Here is a 19,104-nt window from a genome sequence, read left to right as displayed (position 1 = left end):
TTTTTCTGTTAATTAACTCTTTACTTAATTTTTCCAAACACTTTCTTCTAAGTTAATTAATTCCTCATTTAATTTTTCCCAACAACTTTTTTAAAAATGATTCACGCAAAATGATATAAATGAGAGTCATGTTTAAGTTCAACGACAACCATACTAAAACAATTAAGAATTTTTTAAAAAAAGCCCAACACAAAAATATAGTATGACCGAAACTTTACCATCTTTAGAAAATGTCTACTTATAAATGTTATCTTAACATTTGGAAGGTAAGATAATTATTTTTTAATTGAATTCGTAATATTTGGGCATTTAAATCGATTATTATCACTTAATTTACCATAAAGAATTAGTAAGATAATTTTGGTTTCAAAAGTGATTTTGAGAGTTCGAATTAAGTGATTGTTAGCCAGAGCCGGCCCCGAGGTTTGGGCTGCCCCAGCCCCCAGTAGAAAAAAAGTCGATATATTTTTTGTTAATTTATGTCAAGTTTAAAAAATTGATAAAAAAATGTTCTTGGTGAGGTTTGAACCCATAACCTTATAAAATTTAAGTTTGTATGTTGAACCACTAAGATACACCATTTTACATTTAAAATTACAATAGATTTTAGTAAATACCTTAATATTTTTAACAAGTGGGCTGCCCTAGCCTGAGAGCTTGTGAGGCTTACCCAGGGCCGACCCTGTTGTTAGCTCATGTGATGTGATGATAAGCCATTTCGCAACTTAGCTCTTCAATATGATATCCAATTGAGATTTTACATTTTTTTTGTTTGTTTTATTTTTCATGATTATTTTCTGTCTTTTTTTTTTGGGGATTCTTAGTGATTTTGAAAAGATATCACTATAATTTGTGTGATATAAATGGAAGTTTCACAATTTTACTACATTTACATTTTAAGTTAGGATTTGTAGGGAAAATGTATTCCCACTACATGTCCATCCAAAACGTCTATTTCTGAATAATTTTTGTGCTTTCTAATAAGGTTCTATGTTTTTGCAAGAGTAGATGAGCATGGTAATTATTAAAGGATATTCTGAAAACGAGGAAGAATTAAGACTAAATTTTTTTTTTCCGTATATTGATTAACCTAAAATCTCGAAAGAGAAAGTTGAGGCATAACTTGTGCAGATGATAAAGTTCGAAAAACCCATTACTGCAAATGATTCAAAAACATCTTATAATTTCAACACTTTAAGAAAGTATCTTCATGATCTGATCAAATCAAACAAACTGAGAAATAAGAAAGGGTTAAAAATATACACATTGAAAGTGAACTTACAAAATAAATTGCAACGTTACCTACACTAAAAAAAAGTAAAAAAATACGACCTTACAAAGAAGACAACTCAGAATCTTCTAGATCCCTGATCTTTTAATCTCCCAGATTTTTTCTGTATAAAAAAACCAAAACACAAAACATGGTTACCTTTTACATGGACATGTTTTAGAAAGAAGAACAAGATTGTCTAGGATGGATGATTGGCAGCTGGCTCTATTTAGCAAGATTCATTGACCAAAGTGTATTCATTGACGAAAGTAACCATTCTCTTGGAGTGGAGATGGATTCGTTCAGAGATAAAATCATTGAAGTTCTGAAATCTGATGGATTCAATGAAAAAAGACCTTCCAGGCTAGCTAATTAATGAGGAGCTGCTGCGTTTGCTTTCTTCATTCAATAGAGAAGGGATATATATACTTCCATGGCCAAGGCCATGCAGCCAGTGCAGCATTTTCCTCAGCTATGTCTGCTGCATTGTAACAGAGCTGAAATGTCCGGAATATTATCATGTAAGTTCATATTTCATTCTATCAATATCAAAACTTAACACTAACACTAACACTAACAATATAAAATATATTATGGTCAGAATTAAATTTAAAACTCTACCAATTAATAAATGAAATTGTTTTATGTGTGACTAATTAATATATAAATCAGGTACTGGTCTTCGAAGAAGAAAAGAAGGCCAAGCATGATAGAAGAGGGTCAATCAGACTAGCCAAGTTGACTGCCTGGAAACCAGTCCAGTCCAGTCGAGTCCAGTCGAAGTCGACTTGGATTCAGGCAAGTCATCCTTGGCTACCAAACTGACTCTCCACATTCATGTAAGGCCTCTCAACTACAACTTGTTCTTTCTTATTCTGATATTGCAAATATTTGACTATGCACTCTCCATTTTTATAGCCTTAATTAGCCTGAGGGATCGATGAAGTTATGGGCTAGAGAATAATATCAGAACCAAATAAATAAATATATATATATATCTCCATTTCATTGACTCTCATTGCAGTGTCATGAGTACCCATGCATGATGGATAAGTAAAGAATATATGCCCACTTTATAATGTAGAAAGGATATTATTTGAGTTTTAAGTTTTTGCCCTTCTCAATGTAATGATATAGATTTCTTCTACTAGTGATCAGAACAGATCAGGCTAATTAATATCTAAAACTTCATTGTTAACCTTGAAAGAAACTAAATTAGAAACACATGATATTACTAAATTAATAAAAAGAAATTAAAGATGACCCATATATGCAAGTAGTAATTACTCTCAACCAACAATCCCATAAATATTCTTGGTGATCTTCATGGGCATATATTGACTTATTGTTTCCAGCACACAATATCTTTTAATATTTCACTTTCAGAATAATTTCTAAATTTGGCCTACTTTACTTTGACCTTCGACTTGTGGACAATGTTGAGAATCTTGACTTTTATGCAAGCAAGTGAATAAGTTCTTTTCCATATCAACTCTTGTCCCTTAACATATATGATGAAATTCAAGGCACCCCTTTTGCACATGTTTTTTTTCATTTTGTGGGCAGTAAATGAATAATATTCACCTTATGATTTTCATTGAATTTCAAAGTAGTGTTGGTGCATATGTATCTAGCTAGTTGAATCATTTATATCCATTGCAAGAAATGAGGGGGATAAGAAAATCTTGGGAGTACTAGTTGATCCATTTCTTCTTCAAACCTTTATAGATCAATGAACAACCGAGTCAACCTAGTTTATTTTTGTTTGCAATTAAAATATCTTGACTTAAATTAGCATATATAGTCATTCTAATCTAATTGTACTGTGATCATCTTTTGACCAGGTGTGCTATCATCTTTTTCGAGTCTGTTGCATAGATAAAGTGAACAATCCGATATCTTCCTAATTTGTATAAGAAAAATCAACTATTAGTTTGGGTTTATTGCTAAATACCTCGCAACTTATAACCGACGATATTGAAACTAACTTTGCACATCAATTACTCAATTATTGATAAACATTTACTAAAAATGTGGCTTTGAAAAAATTCCTATTGACCACATGATAATATTGAAAAAAGAACACATATTATATATTCAAATCATTCTTTTGAAACTTGAGGAAATAATTTCCATGAGTTTTTTAGATAGTAGATAATTAGATTCCAAACTTTCTGATATATCTTTCTGATAAGTAATATGCACAAAGTTTGATAATTATTAATTTAAGGTATATTATTAAAAATTTAGGGTCATATATGATATTCGTTGCAGGGATTTGGAATTTTTTAGTGTTCGGGATCACAAGGGTGATCGTCGAAAACTCGAAATCTGTCAAATCTCAAGACGAGTTGACGATTGTTGTGAAGCAATATTTGGACCAGATATGAAGTCTTTGACATACATGGTTTTTTATTTGGTATGTAAATAGTTGAGGCTCAAATTCTCCCCCACTCACATGTATAATAATATATGGTTTATCATTTCAGGACAAATCAGCAATATGAAAACTGTTTATATTTATCATTTGAATTTTATTTTATAATCTTATATAAATAGTTTATTAAATATAAAAATAACTAGTACAATTGTGCCACAATCATAGTAAACAAGTACAATGCAAGCACCACATTACATTATCAAATAAAACAATTCATGTCTTCCCCATCATCATTACTAGTTAAATTTTGCAACATAAGACCCTCCCATAGGACCACTTAATTTAATTTTCTTTACTAAAACATAACTTTGGTCACCAAAATTGTCTGGCCCAAATCTTGCTAGATCATCTTCTTCATTGGTCATTTCCCCACAATCCAACAAACTTCTTTTCATCTTTGATACAGTTGCTCCTAATGGCTCTTCAGTCTGTCAAAATCATCATATATAATATAAAAGAATTAAACTAGGACCAAATTAACAAAAAGAAAATAATTATGATCGAAAAACCCAAACCCTGAACTCTAATAATTGAAACTCACCTTCTTATTACTTTGAGACTTCAAAGGGAACCGATGATAAGTTATGAAGTTTTGCACCTCAACAAATGATCGAAACCATTTGTTACAGGCCTTATTATGATAAAACTGGAAGAGATAGATTTAGTTAAATTAGCTTCATATATATATATATAATTAAAGAAAATAAGTGTATACCGTATCAGTTTTATATCGTTTCTTGCCATATTTTATCTTCTTCATCTTCCATCCTTCAAGTCTTTTGGAGAGGGGATAAAAAGAAGGTTCCACATTTATTTGTGCATCCTGAATATGTATATATATCAAATAAGTATGTACTTTGTCCAATATTCTAATATTATCGACACAAACGAGTCGACGACAAGACTAAATCAATAATTTAAAGTTGTTTACTCATCTAAAGAAATCAGTAAATTGAAACTTATATAAATAATTAATTTACCTCATCCATTCTTAGGATAAGATTCTTAACATCATCTTGAAGATGAAAATTAACCATCCTCGACAATTTCTCCACAGGGGACTGAATTACAAGTTGATCCAAGGGTGCCTCCAATGCAGGTTGTGGCTATATATATAAGATATAAAAGTAAGTAAAACAATAATAAGAACAATTGAAGACATCAGAAAAGAAAATAAATAAGTTTTACCCCATTACTGTTGAAGGCAATCTTAATAGAATTCCTAGGAAGTTTAAATGAGATATTAGTCTTTCCCTGTCAAACAAAAATGAACGAATGAGAGAAGAAAAAAAAAATGTATAAATTACACAAAAAGAAAGAAAAATAAAATGAAATATATACTCACGGTTATAGTCTCTAGGTTTATAATCAGCTCTGCCGGATTATTTGTTGGATGTTCATCTAATTGGAGATCCGCAGCCGGAATTAGTGCCGGAGCAGGGAGGCTGTTCAAAGGATCCTTCTCTCGATCTCCGGCACTGGTTTTCGGCATCGGTGTTAAAATCTTGAAGAAGAAGTGTAAACTGAAATTGTATTATCAAAGTTGTTATTCAAACATTACATGTCTCCCTTATATAGGAATTCAATACTAACTAATTAACCAAACTAACTAATTAATTACTAACTAATTAACAGTTTATTAAACTGTTATTTATTATTTTTACATCCTCCCCTCAAGGAGAAACGTAGTAAAAATAAAGTTTCACCTTGACAAAACAAGTCGATGAAACATCAAGCTACGATCATGCAGCCATCGTCTTCAGTAAGCCCAATTCAGCAAACTTCAATTTTTTTTTTAGCTATTCAATTTAGACAGCCGAGCAAACCAATTCAGCAAGCTCCATTTTTTCAGCTATCCAACATAGACAGCCGAGCAAGCGCACTTCAGCAAACTCCATTTTTTCCAGCTACCCAACATAGACAGCCGAGCAAGCCCAATTCAGCAAGCTCCAAATTTTCTTTCGAACTACCCGATTAGATAGTTCAATCTTTGTTAGTCCAATCCACAACAATCATCATGAATGGTCTTTTCTTCATTAGCTGTCAGTTTTCAACCTTTCCAGCTTTAGTTTTTCTTTTCTTCAAAGAAAGCCAATTTAGCATTCTTATGGTATTGACGAATTATGTCGACAAATCCATTTCTTTCGGTGATCGCGAGAGAATCTTTATCCACGGCTTCAATCAATTCAATAGCCGCAAAACCGCTCTCTCCAACGACATCTTCACCGCATCAATCACAAGCTGTGTTTTCCTACTAATGTTCACCCACTTCATCTCCGGCTTTGAACCCTCAAATATGATATCAGAAACCAACCTAGAGAATTCCCTCGCCATTAAAGCTTCTTGAGGAAGATCCGTCTCCACAATGCACTCACTCGGCATCGGTTCCCATCCCAGAGACAAATTAGACCAATTCGAATTAGAAACTATATAGAACGATGCTCCTTTCTCCTCAAACGGTATTACAAAATCATGAACACGTAAATCTCCTTTACTTCCTAAAACCCTAATATCCATCGCATGATTAGCAAGAAAAGAGCGGTAGAATGTAGCTGATCTCCCATCTCCCCAAGTCAACGAAGCAGAACAAGATAACAGAACACCTATTTCGTTGAATTCCGGATCTGGAATAGCGGTTACCTTCTCCGGGAGATCGTAGTTCATACACCAAAGAATCGCGCGAATACAATACCAGACGACATCTCCAAGTACACCGAGAGAATCAAGGTCAGGTTGAACTCGGATGTCGTTCTTTATAAATTCGGAATCGCCTTTGTAAGTTAATATACTGTGAATCGATTTGATTTGGCTGAATCGATCTAGATCGGAGAGAAATTCGTTCATCTTCATCGTTCTCGGATGATGCATCCACATCGTGGAATCCATATCATCTTCAAGAATCTTGTCAAGCTCCGCCGTGTTAAGAGCCACCGGTTTCTCCAATAACACATGCTTTTTCCGATTTGCAGATATTGTGGCCCATTTCTTCAATCTCTTCAACTCTCTCCACTTCATTGTTGATGACAGGGGAAGAAGAGGCAGCGCACAGTAATAAAGAAGGGGATGAAGATTTTACCTTTATTTCAGGAACAGCAGGTAGAATCTCATCTTGATCATCTTCGTCACTATTTTTTCTAATAGTTTCATTATCTCTCAAACAAATATGTCATCAACATGTGAATCTCGTATATCTCTTTCTTCCATTTCAGAGTCACCACTTACTCTTCTCCTTCTCATCTTGATCTGATCTTTTTCACTACTTTTGCGAACTTCTTTCTTCTCTATCTTTTTGTCACCATTTTGATTGTATCATCTCTATTATCAATGTCAACAAGCACCCAGTTAAATCTGGATTACTAACGTCAGCATTCTTGATTGCATCATGATTACATCATGACCCATATCTTCAACAATGGAAAATCTCTCAATTATGTGCATTCAACTAATTCATCTTTCATTTATTTCACTTCTTCTTCAATAGTAATAATACAATAAAACCCTCCACCAGTGGCTTCTCCGGCCACTAGCAGAGGCAGCGAAAACTCTCCAAGATTTTTAACCTTGAAGCTCTGATACCATGTTAAAATCTTGAAGAAGAAGTGTAAACTGAAATTGTATTATCAAAGTTGTTATTCAAACATTACATGTCTCCCTTATATATAATTCAATACTAACTAATTAACCAAACTAACTAATTAATTACTAACTAATTAACAGTTTATTAAACTGTTATTTATTATTTTTACAATCGGTGTTTCATAATCGGTACTGTTTTGATGGATTTGATAGATTTCCGCCATTTCTTCTTGCATAAGAATTATGAATATATAATCGGGTGAATGGAGTGAAGGTAAATGTGTGAATTAAATAGGACTCACGAATAATCGACGCTAATCTTAATCTCTTTTAATTAATTCTTACAGCAGGTAATTAATAAATTATTGTCTATATATATTACATTTATGTTTATTAATAAATTATTATGACCAACTTAGTAATCTTTTTAAAAGAATACCTTTTTTATGATATTCAAAACACATAATATATATATATAATATTATTTTCTATTAATGTATATGATCAGATATTATAACCAAATTTGAGCCCAATTAATGTGGTAAAGAAAGTATAAAATTTAATCAATATTGAATTTAATTTAATATGTGATGCTCTTAACCAAAATAAACATTTAATGTAATATATATATATATATATAGATATATATATATATATATTAATTAGTTGTATAATTAAATTTAAACATTATAACATACTTTTTGAAAATTTATAAAATAATATTAAAGGATAAAATTTAAAAAGAATATTATAAAAAAGGATGCAACATTAATTTCTTAAAGCACTCTCATACAAATACATTTAATTTTTTTTTAGAGAAAACATCACAATATATATATATATATATATATATATTAAATAATTTCTTATTTTCATTTATATATATATATATATATATATATATATATATATGTTTTTTTTGGGGGGAAATATATATATATATATATATATATATATATATATATATATATAAAAGATGGCCCATATATATTATTTTCATATTTATATTGTATTATTTTTTATATTTCCTAAGATATTATAATTGAGTCAACATGTTTCAACTATTCTTATAATTTTTTATAATACATACATCATTTAAAAATAAAAATCAATAAATAATTGTATATTATATTTTATCACAATAAAACTTAATTAATTAGTTATGCGAACTTAAAATCAATAGCAAATATGAGACATGTTCACATAGATAAGTGTTTATTATTTATTTTATGACCTATCAAATATTAAACACACAGAGTAAAGGTTAATTAAATCTATAAAAATATAAAATATAGTATGACCTAAATATTTAGGTATATCTTTACAAAAAAAAAATGTCTATTACCAATATCGAGAAGGTAAGATAATTATTTTTTTAATTGAATTCGTAATATTTGAAATAATAGATTTAGTCTTATTACTTAATTTGACACATGGAGTTAGTAAGAGATGATTTTAGTTTCAAAAGTGTTTGAGGGTTCGAACTTAAGTGTTTGTTGGCTAATATGATATAAACAATTTTACAACTTATATAGTTATTCAATATATATCTAATTGAGATTTTAAATTTTGTTTGTTTTATTTTTTTATTAGTTTGTGTAAAAAGATCTCATTATGATTTGTGTGATATAAATGAGAGTTTACAAATAAACTTTAATACATTTACAATTTAAGTTTGCATTTATAGGAAAAATGTATTACCAGTACTACATCTCCATCCATAACGTTTGTTTCGATCTTTGAGACTCAGGTACTCTAAATAACTTTTTGTGCTTTCTAATAAGGTTTCGTGTTTCGCAGCGGTAGATGAGAATGAAGAATTAAGATTAGAGATATTTTTTTGTCGTATCTTGATTAACCTAAAATCTCGAAAGAGAAAGTTGAGAAATAACTTGTGCAAATGATAAAGACCGAAAAACTTGTTACTCTAACAAAGTATCTTCATGGTCAAATCAAATCAAATCAAACACATTAACAAGGACATGTTTTAGCAAGAAGAACAAGATTGTCTAGGATGGCAGATTGGCAGCTGACTCTATTTAGCAAGATTCATTGACCAAAGTAACCATTCTATTGGAGTGGAGATGGATTCGTTCAGAGATAAAATCATTGAAGTTTTGAAATCTGATGGATTCAATGAAAAAAGACCTTCCAAGCTAGCTAATTAACGAGGAGTTTCTGCATTTGCTTTCTTCATTCAATAGAGAAGGGATATATATACTTCCATGGCCAAGGCCATGCAACCAGTGCAGCATTTTCCTCAGCTATATCTGCTGCATTGTACGTAACAGAGCTGAAATGTCTGGAATATTATCATGTAAGTTCATATTTCATTCTATCAATATCAAAACTTAACACTAACACTAACAATATAAAATATATTATGGTCAGAATTAAATTTAAAACTCTACCCAATTAATAAATGAAATTGTTTTATGTGTGACTAATTAATATATAAATCAGGTGGTCTTAGAAGAAGAAAAGAAGGCCAAGCATGACAGAAGAGGGTCAATCAGACTAGCCAAGTTGACTGCCTGGAAACCAGTCAAGTCAAGTCGAGTCGAAGTCGACTTGGATTCAGGCAAGTCATCCTTGGCTACCAAACTGACTCTCCACATTCATGTAAGGCCTCTCAACTACAACTGAATTGTTCTTTCTTATTGTGATGCAAATATTTGACTATGCACTCTCCATTTTTATAGCCTGAGGGATCGATGAAGTTATGGGCTAGAGAATAATATCAGAACCAAATAAATAAATATATATAGATCTCCATTCCATTGACTCTTATAACAGTGTCAAGAGTACCCATTCATGATGGATAAGTAAAGAATATATGCCCACTTTATAATGTAGCTAGAAAGGATATTATTTGAGTTTTAAATGTCATCTACTAGTGATCAGAACAGACCAGGCTAATTAATATCTAAAACTTCATTGTTAACCTTGAAAGAAACTAAATTAGAAACACATGATATTACTAAATAAATAAACAAATAAAAGATGACCCATAGTAATTACTCACAACCAAGAATCCCATAAATATTCTTGGTGATCTTCATGGCCATATATTGACTTATTGTTTCCAGCACACAACATCTTTTAATATTTCACTTTCAGAATAATCTCTAATTTTTGTCTACTTTACTTTGACCTTCGATTTGTGGACAATGTTGAGAATCTTGACTTTTATGCAAACAAGTGAATAAGTTCTTTTCCATATCAACTCTTGTCCCTTAACATATATGATGAAATTCAAGGCCCCCTTTTGCCCATGTTTTTTTCGTTCTGTGGGCAGTAAATGAATAATATTTTCACCTTATGAGTTTCATGGAATTTCAAAGTAGTGTTGGTGCATATATATCTAGTTGAATCATTTATATCCATTGCAAGAAATGAGGAATTGAGGGATAAAAAAATCTTTGGGAGTACTAGTTGATCCATTTCTTCTTCAAACCTTTATAGATCAATGAACAACCGAGACAACCTAGTTTATTTTTGTTTTCACTTAAAACATCTCAAACTTAAATTAGCATATATAGTTATTGTACTGTGATAATCTTTTGACCAGGTGTGCTGTCATCTTTTTTGAGTCTGTGCCATGGATAAAGTGAACAATCCGATATCTCCCTTCCCAACTTCCATTGCAACTAGCTCATGTGTAGCAACCCATTAATCATAAAAACTTCTTCTATCCTCCATGAAAATACGCCCATTTAAATGTTACTTATTGTGACAAAACAAGTAACATTGATTTAAAATCTTTCATCTTCATATTTATCACGCTTATTTTTTTTCTCACCACTGAAATTCGATCACTAAATTAAATAAAAAATACAAAACCTTAAGTATCGAAATATTTGGGAGAGTTCCTTCCCTTTGTTGAAAAACTGATCAATTTCACCATTTTTGTTAGGCTAGATTTCTTTGTTTAAAAGAAAAAAAAAAACAAAAAATTGTGTATAGTATTGAGAAGCAATGTACATAGAAAATAAGTATATTCGGAATCAATTCTTAGAAGATTGTGGTATGATATTTTCTTAATTTCTATAATGAAAAATATTTTGGACAGGATAAGATGTGTTTGTGCTACTTATCAATAAGCCCATAAGGTAATATTAATAACCTTACTTAATTGACCAAATTTCCCAACATAAATCATTAGATAGTATATAGTTTGTGCTATTAGTATTACAAATTTATCTAGGATAAGGCCTCAAGATTAATTCTGAAAAGGGAAAATCTGCAGTACCATAGTGTAGAAATTGGCCTTTCCACAAATTTCTAAACGAGCACATGATAATATTGAGGAAGTAACAAACGCGCAGAGACTTATAAACTTCGTAACGACGTAAATTATGTTCGGTAAAGGCACGAGAACAACGAGATTGGGAAGCCATCAATGACTAGTCCGAGTCTCCACAATTCTGAGCATCAAACATGATAAGTGAGGTTCTTACTTGACTTTTTTAAAATTATTTAAGTAATAGTTATAATAACATAATAATGTTCCTCACTTGAATTTTACTGTTTTTTTTTATGAATTACATAATATTTTATGATATTCGCAAATATAAATGAATTAAAATTATTTTATGTGAAATCTTTTCAACCAAGGATAATTATTTCAATTTTTGTGTAGATTAGTTACCAAAATAAACATTTTATGCAATATTATTTGATGGAATAACTAGCCATAAAAATCATTACTTAATTCCTATTTAAACCATTAATAGATTGGTAAGTTCATTGAAGAAAAATCATTACTTAATTCCTATTTAAACCATTAATAGATTGGTAAGTTCATTTAAACGATTTTTGAGTTGAAGCAATGATTTTTCGAATAATCTATTGCCTATTCTTTTTATTTGACGTGAAGTGATCAATCAGATTTTTTTTAATACGATTTAGTCACTGCTTTTTGAACTCCGGAATTGAAGAGAAATGTCATTGCCTTCACACCTTAAGCTTTCAAACAGTTGATTCTGTTGGAAATTTTGAAACGAATATTACTTTTATACTGTAATCTAGCAATGTGAGATGGGTAATGCATAGGTTATCTAAGTCTAAAAACAGAAGATCAAACACAGAACAAAACAACACCAGATTTACGTGGAAAACCCTCTCAACCTGGAGGGTAAAAAACTACGGGGCTAACCAGCAAATTTTACTATAAACTAGAAACATATACAAATGTTCTTCTCAACTTTAAACCCAAAGTTGAGGTATACAAACAGAGAAAACCAATTTCATTCAGATTCAAACTAGTCTAGATATAAGACAACAATAAATTGGAACCTGAAGGTGAAAATGTAAGAGATCTATTGCCTCCTTCTCTTCTTGTTCCTCTGTTTCTTCTCCTCTGCTTCTTCTCTTCTTTGCAGAATGTCTTCTCTCTCTCTAGAAGTGATAGAATGAGTAACATTCTTAGGTGTTGCTTGTTTAATTCAATGTTTGATTGGGCTGGACCCAAAGGCCCAACAATCTCTCCTTCCAGCCCACGGAGAGAGGCACACCGATCTTCAAGTCATCACTTGGTATTCATGTCGACAAGCCGACAACAGAGTTCGAGCTTATCTTTTGGAACAATCTTTGTAAACATGTCTAATAGGTTCTTATCCGTGTGGATTTTCTTCAACTTCATATGTTGGTTTTCTATTACATCTCTTAACCAATGAAACCTCACATCAATATGCTTAGTTCTGGAATGATATGTAACAATCTTGCTCAAATCTATGCCACTCTGGCTATCACAGAAAACAATTGCATTTTCTTGTTGCATACCAAGCTCTAGGAGAAATCTAATCATCCACAATACACTAGTAGAAAAAGGGGTATTAGTAAGGGCGAAAACCCTTACTGAAAGTATCGAACGCCGTTACTGAAACATAATTGTAACGGCAAATAAAACCGTTACCAATCGTTACTAAAAATTACGTTACAAAACTTCACAGGTATCAGTAACGGCGTTCGAAAACCGTTACTGATATTAAAGGAACAACAGTAACGGTTCTAGCCGTCTTAAAACCGTCACAGAACAACACAAGCATCTGTAACGGTTTTCGAAAACCGTTACAGATAGTAATGGAACAACAATAACGGTTTTAGCCGGCTAAAAACCGTTACTGAAAGGCAGTAGTATCTGTAACGGTTTTCGAAAACCGTTACAGATGCTTGTGTTGTTTCTGTGACGGTTTTTTATTTGTTAAACCGTTACAGTTAGGTTTATAGTAACGTTTTTGAAATTATTTAACCGTTACTAAACCCTAATCGTTTTTTTTACAAATTTTTACCTATATAAAACCACAATCATCAATAACCAATAACCAAAAAGCACACAATCATCAATAACCAAAAACCCAAAACTACAATCATTAATTCAAAACAATAATCATCCACAAACTACAATCCATCCACAAACTACTACAATCCATCCACAAACTATAATCCATCCAAAAACTACAATCATATCACAAATCCACAAAAACATTAATTAACGTACTTCAAATTACAATTCAACTAACCAGAATTTAAGTGGGAAAGCGACGATCAAGTGGAAGGGGCATCATCTCTAAGTAGGAGGGGCATCATCTCGAGTGGGAGGGGCAGGTGGAAGTTGATCACGGGGAATCCTGGATAATAAGAAGTTCATCGTCGATCTCATCTCAAGCATCTCATCCTGCATTCTATCACGCTCCCTTCGAGCTTCTTCACGTTCATCTTGACGCTGCATCAATAATTCTTCGCGCTCCATTTCACGATGCCTTTGTGCTTCCTCACGCTCCATTTGACGCTCGAGTAAGGCTTCTTCGCGCTCTCTCCGTGACTGAAGCTTCTCAGCTTCACGCTCATCTCGCATCCTCTGCATCTCCTCAAGTAAAAGTTGGTTTTGTTCACGGAAATTTTGCGTGTCACTGCGCGGTGTGCTAGAACCACCACGAGTATCAGGTCTAAAAGATCTAGGTGTGACACCGGAGCCCAAATACACAACTCGCCCATGTCCCTGAGACCCGAATGCGCACTCAGCCAACTGCAATTCATTTCTATTCGGGTCTTCTTCTATAGCAGTTCGCAAGGCAGTCTACAAACACAAATTACATTTGATTACATACATACATAAAATAAATAAAAGAAATATAACTAATAAACACGACTTACCACTTTTTCTTGAATAATAGGGGGAACCTCCGGATTTGGATCTTGCAGAGTCGGTTTCTTTGTATGAGTGTGCAGAAATAATTCCGCAAAATTAGGCGACGTACAGTAGTCTTCTCCTGTACAAATTTAATAATTAATAAAAACGTAATAACATTATAAACTTTGTTATTCAATGATAAAACGAACCATTTGTTTCTCCACTTGCGAAAATGAGATGCTGCCCGCATGATTCTTGTACACAACACGCGACCTATTTTGCGCATTCACAATACTTGTTTTCTGCAAATAAGAAAACATTTGTGTTTAATGAATGATTAATGTAAGAGCTCTTTATAAACACTTTAATTTACCTTGAATTCCGGCGTGAGAAAGCGACGATCAAGTAGATAATGCCAATCACTTATTTCGATCTCGGGAGGGGGATTTGCCCTAATCGCTTGCTCGTTACCTTCGCGGGCTTTAATGTACATGGTGTTCCAATGACATCTCCATTTATCCCATAATTTGTTGGCTTGAAATAAACTTTGTCTTCGATAGTTGTTGATGTCATCCCCCACAGCCACGAAAGGATCCTAAATAGTGAACATTAAAATACGATTATAGATTGTGTTGAATACATAATGGACTTAATAATATAAAAAGTTACCGTTACTGATGTATTTATATTTGTAACGGTTTATTAAAACCGTTACTGATAAGAATTATTAGTAAGGACATTCGAGCGCCGTTACTATGAGTCGTTACAAACAACCTATTTTCTACTAGTGATAACTCTTTACTAGCTTCAGTTGCTGCAATGTATTCTTCTTATGTTGTTGATAAAGCCACACATTTCTGCAACTTGGATTGCCATGACACGGCTCCCCTACAAAAGTGAACACATAACCCAAAGTGAATTTTCTGTGATCTAGATCTCCAGCCATATCATCATCTGTGTAACCTTCTAACACAGTTTCACCATTTCCAAAACTCAAACACAAATTGGAAGTGCCTCTTAGATATCTAAGAATCCACTTCACTGCTTCCCAATGTTGTTTTCCTGGATTAGAGATAAACCTACTTACCACACCGACTGCATGCGCTATATCTGGCCTAGTGCAAACCATTGCATACATCAAACTCCCTACAGCGGAGGAATATAGAACACTTGACATTTCATCATTTTCTTTCTCTATTGATGGACACATCTTCTTGCTCAATTTAAAATGGCTAGGAAGTGGACAACTTACTTCCTTTTCTCCTTTATGTTAAATCTTTCAAGAACCCTTTCAATGTACTTCTCTTGTGACAACCAAAGTCTCTTAGCCTTTCTGTCACGAGTAATCTGCATTCCCAATATCTGACGTGCTTGGCCCATGTCCTTCATGTCAAATGTCTTGGACATCTCCTTCTTCAACATGGCTATTATTTGAGCATCATGTCCTACAATCAACATATCATCAACATAAAGTAAAAGGATTAGAAACTTTCCATTATATTTGAAGTAAACACACGAATCTGCCTTGATTCTATGGTACCCATGACTCATCATAAAAGAGTCAAATTTCTTGTACCACTGTCTCGGAGCTTGTTTCAAACCGTATAAACTCTTCTTCAATTTGCAAACCATGTTCTATTTTTTTTTCACTTCAAATCCCTCTAGTTGCACCATGTAGATCTCTTCTTCCAAGTTACCATGAAGAAATGCAGTTTTTACATCAAGTTGCTCAAGCTCAAGGTCTAAGTTAGCTACTAGACCTAACACTGTACGAATGGAAGTCCTCTTTACCACTGGTGAGAAAATCTCCTCAAAGTCGATGCTCTGTTTCTGTCAAAAACCCTTTACAACAAGTCGAGCTTTGTACTTCATAATTTCTCCATTTTCATCTCTCTTTAGCTTGAACACCCATTTGTTTCTCAGTGCCTTTCGACCCTTAGGAAGTTCCACCAGCTCATATGTGCCCATCTCTTGTAATGACTTCATCTCATCTTTCATTGCATTATGTCACTTAGCTTTGTCTTTATGAACTTGTGCCTCCTGAAAACTTTTTGGCTCTCCTTCTTCTGTCAATAGCATATACTCTAAAGAAGGGTACATTTTAGAAGGTTGGTGCTCTCTTTCAGACCTTCTTAATGGGGGCTCTTCTGACTCCTTTTGATGATGTTGCTCCCTTGCTCAGAAACATCATAAACAGTCTCATCATCATTACTACCATTCATGTCAGAGGTTTCCTCATTGGCTTCTTCTTTATGTTCATCTTCATCTGTTATTGTTGACTGTACATGTGAAGGAATTTGTATGAGTTCTATGGACTCATCAACTCTCTCTGACTTCTCAATGATTTCTAGATTGATCTCATTCTGACTCTCGAAGAACACAACATCTCTGCATCTAACAATTCTTTTCTTTTCAGGTCCAATAATCTGTTCCCAAATTCCTCATTTCCATACCCAAGGAAAATACATGGAATTGCTTTATCATCCAACTTGTATCTTTGCTCCTTTGAAATATGCACATATGTTTTGCATCCAAACACCCCTAAATGCGAGTATGAAATATTCTTCTTAGACCATACTCTTTCTGGTGTTTCAAACTTCAAATGAACAGAGGGTGACCTGTTTATGAGATAGCAAGTTGTGCGAACTGCTTCTGCCCAAAACTATTTTGGCAACTTTGTCATCTTCAACATGCATCTCACTTTTTCTACAATGGTGTGATTCATTCTCTCAGTCACACCATTGTGTTGTGGAGTTCCAGACACTATTTTCTCATGACGAATTCCATATTTTACACAATATGCTTTAAACTCCTTGGATGTATACTCTCCCCCGTTATCAGAGCGAAGACATTTCAGCTTATTGTCTGTCTCTCTTTCTACCATGACATAGAACTCTTGAAAGTAATTAAATACATGATCTTTCGTTCTCATGATATAAACCCACACCTTTCTAAATGCATCATCAATAAATGTTAGAAAGTATCGATTGCCACCCAATGACTCCTCCTCAAAAGGACCACACACATCAGAATAAACCAAGTCCAGCACATTTTGTTTCCTTTCTGATGTTTGACTAAAAGAGACTCTGTGTTTCTTACCAAAAGGGCAGTAGTCGCATAGATCCAAAACCTCATCTTTGGTTGAGGGGATGTGAAGCTTCCTCACCAGAATTCGTAACACTTTATCACTCATGTGGTCGAGACGTTGATGCTACAGATTTAAAGAGCTTTCAGCTTGTACTGCATTCAACCCATTCTTGAGTATCTTCACATGGGTTCTGTATAAGGAGTTCCACGACTTCCCTTTTGCTACAATCATTAATCCCTTGTTGAGTTTTCATTCTCCACTACCAAGGTAATGCTTGAATTCATCTTTGTCTAATGCATCATCTGATATCAAGTTTAGACGCAAATCAAGAATATGTCGCACATCTTTTAATGTTAACTGATGTCTCAACTCTATCTGTAAACAAATATCACCAATACCCACAATGCTCGAGTGACTAGTATTACCCATCTTCACTGTACCAAGATCTCCAGCCTTGTAAGTCATGAAGAACTCTTTATTTGGTGTAGCATGATAGCAAGCACCCGTATCAACTATCCACTCAACTCCTTGGTGACTTTCTACATGTAGATATTGTTCTTTTTCACAAGAAAAAATCACTACATCATCTGCAGTTACTGTGGTTATGGTATTTCTGATCTCATCATCTTTCTTCTGATTTTTGTCTTCATTCTATAGTCTTTTCCAGGCTCTACAATTTTTCTTCATGTGACCTTCTTTACCATAGTGACAACACTGTCTTCCCTTAGATTTTGATCTGCCTCTGGACTTGCTATGGCCTCTTGATTGTTGTCGCTATTCAGTTATTCCCTTGTTCTCTATGACAAGGGCCTGTGCACTATTTGTATTAGTTGACTTCCTTCTTGTCTCCTCATTGAACAAGCTGCTAGTAACTATATATACTCATAGTAAGAACACCATTCGGAGCTGCATTACTGAATGTCACAACCAATGTCTCCCAACTGTCGGGCAATGATCCCAAAAGCAATAAGGCTTGCAGCTCATCTTCTAAGGTCATCTCCATCACTGACAGTTGATTAATCAAGCTCTGGAACTCATTTAAATGCTCAGCAACACTTGCACCTTCTCTGAATTTCAGATTTACTAACTTTCGAATCAGAAACGCTTTGTTACCTGTTGTTTTCTGCTCATACAATGACTCCAGCTTCTTCCACAACTCATGTGCACTTTTCTGACTTGCTACATGGTGGTACACGCTATCATCAAGCCACTGTCTGATTGTGCCGACTTCTTTCCGGTTCAATTTTGTCCAATCACTGTCAGACATATCTTTTGGCTTCGCACTATCTCCTTCAACTGGCTCATACAAGTCTTTACAATAAAGGATATCCTCCATCTTGGATTTCCAAATCTGACAGTTATTATTTGTCAACCTGATCATTGTGCTATTTCCTTCCATCTCAACCTACAAAAGCACTCTTCAAAAAATAAACCTAACATCTCTGATACCACTTGTTGGGAATTTTGAAACGAATATTACTTTTATATTATAATCTAGCAATGTGAGATGGGTAAATGCATAGGTTATCCAAGTCTAAAAATATAAGATCAAGCATAGAACAAAACAACATCAGATTTATGTGGAAAACCCTCTC

At 33.4% G+C, this 19,104-nt stretch overlaps 1 protein-coding gene across 1 annotated transcript; it reads right to left on the bottom strand.

Annotated features, from left to right (window-relative positions):
* Positions 1–5,891: 5,891 nt before the first annotated feature.
* Positions 5,892–6,725, bottom strand: LOC124916195 (uncharacterized oxidoreductase At4g09670-like). Its single transcript, XM_047456925.1, has one exon. It carries the CDS (start codon positions 6,723–6,725, stop codon positions 5,892–5,894), a length of 834 nt encoding a protein of 277 aa, XP_047312881.1.
* Positions 6,726–19,104: the final 12,379 nt, after the last annotated feature.

This window comes from Impatiens glandulifera, chromosome 9, assembly GCF_907164915.1.
Source record: "Impatiens glandulifera chromosome 9, dImpGla2.1, whole genome shotgun sequence".
Classification (NCBI taxonomy): domain Eukaryota; kingdom Viridiplantae; phylum Streptophyta; class Magnoliopsida; order Ericales; family Balsaminaceae; genus Impatiens; species Impatiens glandulifera.
This window is presented reverse-complemented; position numbering and strand designations above follow the sequence as displayed.